The sequence below is a fragment of the Salvelinus sp. IW2-2015 genome, linkage group LG26 (genome assembly GCF_002910315.2).
Source record: "Salvelinus sp. IW2-2015 linkage group LG26, ASM291031v2, whole genome shotgun sequence".
NCBI classification, from domain to species: domain Eukaryota; kingdom Metazoa; phylum Chordata; class Actinopteri; order Salmoniformes; family Salmonidae; genus Salvelinus; species Salvelinus sp. IW2-2015.
The window spans coordinates 9,659,109-9,669,975 of NC_036866.1; the positions used below are offsets into that span (position 1 = coordinate 9,659,109).

At 43.5% G+C, this 10,867-nt stretch overlaps 1 protein-coding gene across 1 annotated transcript in view; it reads right to left on the reverse strand.

The window, feature by feature from the left end:
• LOC111952986 (microtubule-associated serine/threonine-protein kinase 3) overlaps positions 1–9,140 on the reverse strand; it is a 62,428-nt gene extending 53,288 nt beyond the window's left edge. The window contains 1 exon segment of the mRNA XM_023972037.2: positions 8,724–9,140. Coding sequence (XP_023827805.2) covers positions 8,724–8,770 — 47 coding nt within the window. The 5' untranslated portion in view covers positions 8,771–9,140.
• Between the last annotated feature and the right edge of the window lie 1,727 nt (positions 9,141–10,867).

Sequence of the window (10,867 nt, forward strand, 5' to 3'; positions counted from 1 at the left end):
GAGGCTAGGTAACACGGTCACCCACGATAAATCCGTGATAATCGAAGACTTCAACAAGCATTTCTCAATGGCTGGCCATGCCTTCCTCCTGGCGACTCCAACCTTGCCAACAGCCCCGCCCCCCCGCTGCTACTCGCCCAAGCCTCCCCAGCTTCTCCTTTACCCAAATCCAGATAGCAGATGTTCTGAAAGAGCTGGAAAACCTGGACCCATACAAATCAGCTGGGCTTGACAATCTGGACCCCCTATTTCTGAAACTGTCGCCGCCATTGTCGCACCCCCTATTACCAGCCTGTTCAACCTCTCCTTCGTATCATCTGAGATCCCCAAGGATTGGAAAGCTGCCGCGTCATCCCCCTCTTCAAAGGGGGAGACACCCTGGACCCAAACTGTTACAGACCTATATCCATCCTGCCCTGCCTATCTAAGGTCTTCGAAAGCCAAGTCAACAAACAGATCACTGACCATCTCGAATCCCACCGTACCTCTCCGCTGTGCAATCCGGTTTCCGAGCCGGTCACGGGTGCACCTCAGCCACGCTCAAGGTACTAAACGACATCATAACCGCCATCGATAAAAGACATTACTGTGCAGCCGTCTTCATCGACCTGGCCAAGGCTTTCGACTCTGTCAATCACCATATTCTTATCGGCAGACTCAGTAGCTCGGTTTTCTAATGACTGCCTTGCCTGGTTCACCAACTACTTTGCAGACAGAGTTCAGTGTGTCAAATCGGAGGGCATGTTGTCCGGCCCTCTGGCAGTCTCTATGGGGGTACCACAGGGTTCAATTCTCGGGCCGACTCTTTTCTCTGTATATCATCAATGATGTTGCTCTTGCTGCGGGCGATTCCCTGATCCACCTCTACGCAGACGACACCATTCTATATACTTCCGGCCCTTCCTTGGACACTGTGCTATCTAACCTCCAAACGAGCTTCAATGCCATACAACACTCCTTCCGTGGCCTCCAACTGGCTCTTAAACGCTAGTAAAACCAAATGCATGCTTTTCAACCGTTCGCTGCCTGCACCCGCACGCGCCGACTAGCATCAACACCCTGGAGGTTCCGACCTAGAATATGTGGACATCTATAAGTACCTAGGTGTCTGGCTAGACTGCAAACTCTCCTTCCAGACTCATATCAAACATCTCCAATCCAAAATCAAATCAAGAATCGGCTTTCTATTCCGCAACAAAGCCTCCTTCACTCACGCCGCCAAACTTACCCTAGTAAAAACTGACTATCCTACCGATCCTCGACTTCGGCGATGTCATCTACAAATAGCTTCCAACACTCTACTCAGCAAACTGGATGCAGTTTATCACAGTGCCATTCGTTTTGTTACTAAAGCACCTTATACGACCCACCACTGCGACCTGTATGCCCTAGTCGGCTGGCCCTCGCTACATGTTCGTCGTCAGACCCACTGGCTCCAGGTCATCTACAAGGCTATGCTAGGTAAAGTGCCGCCTTATCTCAGTTCACTGGTCACGATGGCTACACCCACCCGCAGCACGCGCTCCAGCAGGTGTATCTCACTGATCATCCCTAAAGCTAAAAACCTCATTTGGACGCCTTTCCTTCCAGTTCTCTGCTGCCTGCGACTGGAACGAATTGCAAAAATCTCTGAAGTTGGAGACTTTTATCTCCTCAACAACTTTAAAAATCTGTTATCCGAGCAGCTAACCGATCGCTGCAGCTGTACATAGTCCATCTGTAAACTACCCACCCAATTTACCTACCTCACCCCCCATACTGCTTTTATATTATACTTTTCTGCTCTTTTGCACACCAGTATCTCTTCTTGCACATGATCATCTGATGATTTATCACTCCAGTGTTAATCTGCTAAATTGTAATTATTCGATTTATTGCCTACCTCATGCCTTTTGCACACATTGTATATAGATTCTCTTTTTTTCTACCATGTTATTGACTTGTTTATTGTTTACTCCATGTGTAACTCTGTGTTGTCTGTTCACACTGCTATGCTTTATCTTGGCCAGGTCGCAGTTGCAAATGAGAACTTGTTCTCAACTAGCCTACCTGGTTAAATAAAGGTGAAATAAAAAAAAATAAAAAAAATTCAATGAGAGCTTGGTTGAAAATCTGGCACCCCCAGAATATATCCAAACAGGAAGTGGAACTTCTCAGGTTTTTGCCTGCCATATGAGTTCTGTTATACTCACAGGACATAATTCAAACAGTTTTAGAAACTTCAGAGTGTTTTCTATCCAATACTACTAATAATATGCATATATTAGCAACTATGACATAGGAGCAGGCCGTTTACTCTGGGCACCTCTGTGCACCTTTCATCCAAGCTACTCAATACTGCCCCTTCAGCCATAAGAAGTTAAGGCATATTGAGCAGGGCTAGAGGCTCTACAGTGAAATAAGACACTAATCACTAACCAGGACAGTAATGGACGAGGCATATTGATATTAGAGAGAGGCATGCGTAGTCAAGTGAACATATGGGTCCAGTGAGTGGTTGGGCTAGCTGGGGACACGGCGATTCAGACAGTTAGCAGGCCGGTGCTAACAAGCTAGCAGTTAGTAGGCCGGGGCTAAACAAGCTAGCAGTTAGCAGACTGTGGCTAGCAAGCTAGCAGTTAGCAGACCAGGTTAGCAAGCAAGCAGTTAGCAGACCGGGGCTAGCAAGTTAGCAGTTAGCAGACCGGAGCTAGCAAGTTAGCAGAAGGGCCTTTGGGGGACGTCGCGATGGAGGTAAGTCTGTTTTTGCCTCTTCGTGCGGTGACGTCGATAGACCAGTCGTGGATTAGTAGGGTTCCAAGTAGCTCTAGGTAGCTAGCAGGCCGCGGTTAGCAGAATGGGCCTTCAGCGGACGTCGCACCTGAGGGACTTGTTGGAATCCTCAGGCAGATTATGTCGGTATTCCAGTCGTAGAGGATCAGCGGGGTTCCGTGCCCCGTACCGGCAGTAGAAGGGGTCCGGATATTGTAGCCCAGGAGTGGGCTTCGGTGGTAGCACAGGAGCCCTAGCCGGGCTAACTTCAGGCTAATTGGTGCTTGCTCCGGGATGGAAACGCTAGTCAGGAGTAGTCACCCGGGATTGAGGTTAGCTAGTTGCGAAGATCCAGATGAAAATGTTCAGAGTTTGCGGTAGGAATCCGGGGATATGGAGAGACAAAAATAGGTCCGTTATGCTCTGGTTTGAGTCACGTTGTACGAACTGGCGAGAGCTTTCAGAGCTAAAGGTTAGCTGATGACCGCTAGCAGTGGTTTGCTAACTGATAGCTGGTAGGTAGTTAGCTGGCAAGCTTCAGTTGAGGGATTCCAGATCCGAAGTAAATAGAAATACATTAGGGAAAAAAACAGATCCACGCCACATTGGGTGAGGCGGGTTGCAGGAGAGTATTTAGAAGTTGAATTTGAGGAAAATATTTTTAAAAGATATGCGAAGAAAAAGATGTAAAAAGATATATACAAGGGACACGACAGGACAAAGACAAAGACGTCTGACTGCTACGCCATCTTGGACCTTCAAACTCAGTGCCTCTTTRCTTGACATAATGGGAAAATGAAAAGAAATCAGCCAAGACCTCAGAAAAAAATTGTAGACCTCCACAAGTCTGGTTCATCCTTGGGAGCAATTTCCAAACGCCTGAAGGTACCATGTTCATCTGTACAAACAATAGTACGCAAGGATAAACACCATGGGACCACGCAGCCGTCATACCGCTCAGGAAGGAGACGCGTTCTGTCTCCTAGAGTTGAACGTACCTTAGTGAGAAAAGTGCAAATCAATCCCAAACCAACAGCAAAGGACCTTGTGAAGATGCTGGAGGAAACCAGTAAAAAAGTATCTATATCCACAGTGAAACGAGTCCTATATCGACATAACCTGAAAGGCCGCTCAGCAAGGTTGAAGCCACTGCTCTAAAACCGCCATAAAAAAGCCAGACTACGGTTTGCAACTGCACATGGGGACAAAGATCGTACTTTTTGGAGAAATGTCCTCTGGTCTGATTAAACAAAAATAGAACTGTTTGGACATAATGACCATCATTATGTTTGGAGGAAAAAGGGGGAGGCTTGCAAGCCGAAGAACACCATCCCAACCGTGAAGCACGGGGGTGGCAGCATCATGTTGTGGGGGTGCTTTGCTGCAGGAGGGACTGGTGCACTTCACAAAATAGATGCGATCATGAGGAAGAAAAATTATGTGGATATATTGAAGCAAAATCTCAAGTCATCAGTCAGGAAGTTAAAGCTTGGTCGTAAATGGGTCTTCCAAATGGACAATGACCCCAAGCATACTTCCAAAGTTGTGGCAAATTGCCTTAAGGACAACAAAGAAGGTATTGGAGTGGCCATCACAAAGCCCTGACCTCAATCCTCAAGAAAATTTGTGAGCAGAACTGAAAAAGTGTGTGCAAGCAAGGAGGCCTACAAACCTGACTCAGTTACACCAGCTCGGTCAGGAGGAATTGGCCAAAATTCACCGAACTTATTGTGGGAAGCTTGGGGAAGGCTAACCGAAACGTTTGACCCAAGTTAAACAATTTAAAGGCAATGGTACCAAACACTAATTGAGTGTATGTAAACTTCTGACCCACTGGGAATGTGATGAAATAAATAAATGCTGAAATAAATCATTTTCTCTGTCACGTCCTGACCTTAGAGAGCCATTTTATGTCTCTATTTGGTTTGGTCAGGGTGTGATTTGGGGTGGGCATTCTATGTTTTGTTTTCTATGATTTTGTGTTTCTATGTTTTGGCCGGGTATGGTTCTCAATCAGGTACAGCTGTCTATCGTTGTCTCTGATTGGGAACCATATTTAGGTAGCCCTTTTTCCCTCCTTCCGTTGTGGGTAGTTGTCTTTGTTTGTGGCACTATAGCCCTTAAGCTTCACGGTCATTTTTGTATGGTTTATTGTTTTTGTTGGTGTCATTTCAAATAAAAAGGAATATGTACGCTCACCATGCTGCACCTTGGTCCACTTCCTTTGGCGGCCGTGACACTCTCTACTATTATTCTGACGTTTCACATTCTTAAAATAAAGTGGGGATCCTAACTGACCTAAGACAGGAAATTGTTACTAGGATTTAATGTCAGGAATTGTGAAAAACGGAGTTTAAATGTATTTGGCTAAGGTGTATGTAAACTTCCAACTTACACTGTAGATATTTGGGGGTGCTGAATTTGCTGCATCACACATTCAAACTTGAGAGCTCCCATGTTTTTGTTTAATTTTGTGGAAATAACTTGGTGTGAAGCGTTCTGTGAACAATGTGCTCGTTTAGAAAAGGGGCTCTGCAGTGCGGTTATAATGCTCATCGTGCTGCCCCCACAAAACTGGGGGTCAATACCATGTGCTGAGCTTGTGATCCATGCGAGAGTCAGATAAGTTTTGGAGAAGAAGCTCCGAAGGTACGCTTTTTAGATCAACGTCTAGTGGGCAGAAGGCAGGCAGCAGCCCTGGTTACATTGGCTCAGGAAGGAGTGGGTGGAAAGAAAAGAACTACAGCAATGCTAATGCTTTGAGGGAGGTAGGAATCACAGTAAAGCGGTTGAAAAATTGGTGCATATTTTCAAAATGAGTTGGGAGTGAGCGATGTGAATTGGGATTTTGGTCATAATGAATCAAAGCTATGTGACATCTGAAACCATTTTAACAATAATTCAGAAGAGGGCAAATAATCTGTGTGCTAAAGTATCTTTGAAAAAGATCTAATGTAATCTAATGTAGCTTGTGATCTAATGTAGCTTGCCTATTTTTGCATTGAAACAAACAACAGTGAGAAGTATCCCTCAATCTAGCCTATGCCCATCCCCCCAACAAAGTGAGAAGTATCCCTTAAATTCTCAGTTTATGATCTGATAATTGATTCCATTTCGGTAACACTTTACTTGACACCTAGCGTCATAACATGTTATGACAAGGTCATAACCATGTCATAATATGTCATATCAGTTGACAACTTGTCTTAACCTGTTATAATATGGTCATAATACTGTCATGACACATATTTAAACCTGTTGTGACATACATTGTGCTATTTTATGGTTGGCTATGACACCTACATAAGAGTGTCAAAACCCACAAAACCTAGCACTGTAGTTATTTTATGTCTGATTATGACACCATAATGGTGTCAAAACCCCAAAACCCTACCACACAAGGTAAAACATTCCATTACAACATAGCCTACAGTCGTGGCCAAAAGTTTTGAGAATGACACAAATATTAATTTCCACAAAGTGTCTTTAGATATTTTTGTCAGATGTTACTATGGAATACTGAAGTATAATTACACGCATTTCATAAGTGTCAAAGGCTTTTATTGACAATTACATGAAGTTGATGCAAAGAGTCAATATCTGCAGTGTTGACCCTTCTTTTTCAAGACCTCTGCAATCCGCCCTGGCATGCTGTCAATTAACTTCTGGGCCACATCCTGACTGATGGCAGCCCATTCTTGCATAATCAATGCTTGGAGTTTGTCAGAATTTGTGGGTTTTTGTTTGTCCACCTTCTCTTGAGGATTGACCACAAGTTCTCAATGGGATTAAGGTCTGGGGTGTTTCCTGGCCATGGACCCAAAATATCGATGTTCTGTTCCCCGAGCCACTTAGTTATCACTTTTGCCTTATGGCAAGGTGCTCCATTATGCTGAAAAAGGCATTGTTTGTCACCAAACTGTTCCTGGATGGTTGGGAGAAGTTGCTCTCGGAGGATGGGTTGGTACCATTCTTTATTCATGGCTGTGTTCTTAAGCAAAATTGTGAGTGAGCCCACTCCCTTGGCTGAGAAGCAACCCCACACATGAATGGTCTCAGGATGCTTTACTGTTGGCATGACACAGGACTGATGGTAGCGCTCACCTTGTCTTCTCCGGACAAGCTTTTTTCCGGATGCCCCAAACAATCAGAAACGGGATTCATCAGAGAAAATGACATTACCCCAGTCCTCAGCAGTCCAATCCCTGTACCTTTTACAGAATATCAGTCTGTCCCTGATGTTTTTCCTGGAGAGAAGTGGCTTCTTTGCTGCCCTTCTTGACACCAGGCCATCCTCCAAAAGTCTTTGCCTCACTGTGCGTGCAGATGCACTCACACCTGCCTGCTGCCATTCCTGAGCAAGCTCTGTACTGGTGGTGCCCCGATCCCGCAGCTGAATCAACTTTAGGAGACGGTCCTGGCGCTTGCTGGACTTTCTTGGGCACCCTGAAGCCTTCTTCACAACAATTGAACCGCTCTCCTTGAAGTTCTTGATGATCTGATAAATGGTTGATTTAGGTGCAATCGTACTGGCAGCAATATCCTTGCCTGTGAAGCCCTTTTTGTGCAAAGCAATGATGACGGCACGTGTTTCCTTGCAGGTAACCGTGATTGACAGAGGAAGAACATTGATTCCAAGTACCACCCTCCTTTTGAAGCTTCCAGTCTGTTATTCGAACTCAAATCAGCATGACAGAGGGATCTCCAGCCTTGTCCTCGTCAACACACACCTGTGTTAACGAGAGAATCACTGACATGATGTCAGCTGGTCAATTTGTGGCAGGGCTGAAATGCAGTGGAAATGTTTTTGGGGGATTCAGTTCATTTACATGGCAAAGAGGGACTTTGCAATTCATCTGATCACTCTTCATAACATTCTGGAGTATATGCAAATTGCCATAATACAAACTGAGGCAACAGACTTTGAGAAAATTAATATTTGTGTCATTCTCAAAACTTTGGGCCACGACTGTATGTTTATTTTTTATTTTTTTATTTAACCTTTATTTAACCAGGCAAGTCAATGAAGAACAAATTCTTATTTACAATGACGGCCTATACCGGCCAAACCCGGACGACGCTGGGCCAATTGTGCGCCGCCCTATGGGACTCCCAATCACGGCCGGTTGTGATACAGCCTGGATTCGAGCCTGGATTCGACAGTGTCATAAAGTGTATTTTCTACAAGTGATTAAAAATGATGAAAAAACATGACTGTAAAGAATTCATTATAACAACAACAACAAAGGGTTTAAGAAACACACTTTCAAATGAAAGGAAACTTCTTGGCAGGGAAAAAACACATTTGAATAAATATGAGTTTTGACACTCCTATGTGGGTGTGATAACCAGCCAAAAAATAATGCAACATATGTTATGACAGTGTTATGACCATATTACGACACTTATGACACGTTTTGTCAGCAGGTACACTGCTCTAATTACGTTGGTAACCAGTTTATATTAGTTTGTGATATATGGCCAATATACCACGGCTAAGGGCTGTCCAGGCACTCCGTGTTGCATCGTGCTTAAGAACAGCCTTTAGCCGTGGTATATTGGCCATATCCCACACCTCCTCGGGCCTTATTGCTTATATAGATCACAGACAGAACAATTAATTAATGTTGCGAGTTCTACACCACAATAATCACACAATCAAGTGCAAGTTCAAAACTTCTGTAGTCTACAAGATGCAGTGTGTTTCGATACACACTATTGGGTCTGTAGGTTCCATTCTGCGGGTTCCATACTGCGTTCCACAAACTGGTTGCAACTGGTAGAGTTGAGAAATACATTGGCACACAACTGTAACCTGTTGTCTTTTCGTATAAAGCACATAAGACGTCTTTCGAAAGTAACTTAAGTAACTATTCAAGTGATTTCCCCTGGTTCCCCGACAACATTTAATTATTCAGTTATGTAGATCATTTATGCATAAATTATACACTATATAAAAACATACAACTTACTCCAAAGTAAGGGAGGGGATTTTCAGTTTGTCTCTCCTCGACTTCATCGTTCTACGATTCCTTCCAAAAGGGACCTCTGTTGACTGCTGTTTGCACTTCACTTGTCACCGTGCACCACTGGTGATTTCGCGGTCCGTTTGTCTTTCATCGTGCGGGAACTAAAAATAACTGTCAACAAGCTATCGTTTACCGGTGGCTTCAGCACATCTTCGCTAACTAGTCTCAACACTGTCAACACAACATGTCAAGGAAAGCAAACTCAGCAAAGATAATCCGTTTCTGAAAAGGCGCGCGTCAAGTGTGTAGTCCAAAGCGCACCAGTGAAGAACTGAGAAGCGACAGCGCTGTTGGAACAGTGGTCACTCCCATAACTTGGCGAGGGCAATGGTGAGAGTGTTGATCAAGGTAATCAATCGGCCCTGGAGAAAATGTTGGGAGAGAAAAGTCAAATAAAATATGTATAAATGTTGAGTGTACTATTAATTTATGGGACCTCTGTTGACTGCTGTTTGCACTCGTTCACAATATCCATTAGCCGGATGTCATGCATTTCAATGGCGATGTCCACAACACAGGGGAATCGCAACGCCCCCATGCGGTTTATGACTCCATTGCTAGACCGACGCCGGATTCTTTGACATTTTGAGCCTGTAATCGAACCCACAAATTTTGATGCCCCAGATACTCAACTAGTCTAAAGGCCAGTTTTATTGCTTCTTTAATCAGCACAACAGTTTTCAGCTGTGCTAACATAATTGCAAAAGGGTTTTCTAATGATCAATTAGCCTTTTAAATTATAAACTTGGATTAGCTAACACAACGTGCCATTGGAACACAGAAGTGATGGTTGCTAATAATGGGCCTCTGTATGCCTATGTAGATAATCCATAAAAATCATAAATTTCCAGCTACAATAGTAATTTACAACATTAACAATGTCTACAATGTATTTCTGATCAATTTGATGTTATTTTAAATGGCCAAGAAATGTTGCTTTTCTTTCAAAAAAAAGGAAATTTGTAAGTGACCCCAATTTTTTGAACGGTAGTGTATTTACCTTAAATACCTCGTACCGCTGCACATCAGTGGAAACTGCTCAGGGGAGGACGGCTCATAATAATGGCTGGAATGAAGCTCCTGGAATGGCATCAAACACATGGAAACCATTAGTTTTATGTATTTGCTACCATTCCATAAATTCCACTCCAGCCATTACCACGAGCCCACCCTCCCCAATTAAGGTGCCACCAACGTCCTGCGCTGCACATTGATCTGGTACTGGTACTCCCTGTGTGTATGTGTGTGTACCAGTCAAAAGTTTGGACACACCTACTAATTCTAGGGTTTTTCTTTATTTTTACTATGTTCTACATTGTAGAAGAATAGTGAAGACATCAACTATGAAATAACACGTATGGAATCATGTAGTAACCAAAAAAGTGTTAATTAGGGATAGCGCCATTTTTTTATTTTTTTTCACCTAAAATGACATACCCATATCTAACTGCCTGTAGCTCAGGCCCCCATAGCAAGTATATGGTACCATTTGAAAGGAAACACTTTGAAGTGTGTGGAAATGTGAGTTGAATGTAGGAGAATATAACACAATAGATCTGGTAGAAGAAAATACAAAGAAAAAACCCACTTATTTTTCTACTACCATCTTTGAAATCCAACAGAAAGGTCCCACTTCTAGCCATCACTCTGGTTCTAATTCCGATGGTGTCCACAAGATAGCAGCAGTGTATGTACAAAGTTTCAAACGGATAACTTGAAATATGAGCAAACTACATGACATTTAGTGTGAAGTCCCCCAGGTACATTTGGGCAAGGAGACATTAGCATTCATATCAAATTTTTCTGCAAGAATATCATCAAATCTGTATACTTGGACTTTGATTTAGCTTTCCAGTATTAGTAGCCATATTATGAGTTCAACATTTGCAAAACAACCAGTTTTCAAAACTTCATAACTCTATATTCTTGTAATTTTTGTCCAAAAGGAAAAGGCATACTGTCACACAAGGTTAGCAGCTACATTATGCGACAGTTACAGGGTTTTACCGGATACTGGATACTCCCGTAAAGCCCAGCTCATTGGCTATCTAGCTAGCTTTGTTTGACCCCGACTGGTGCTTATTTGA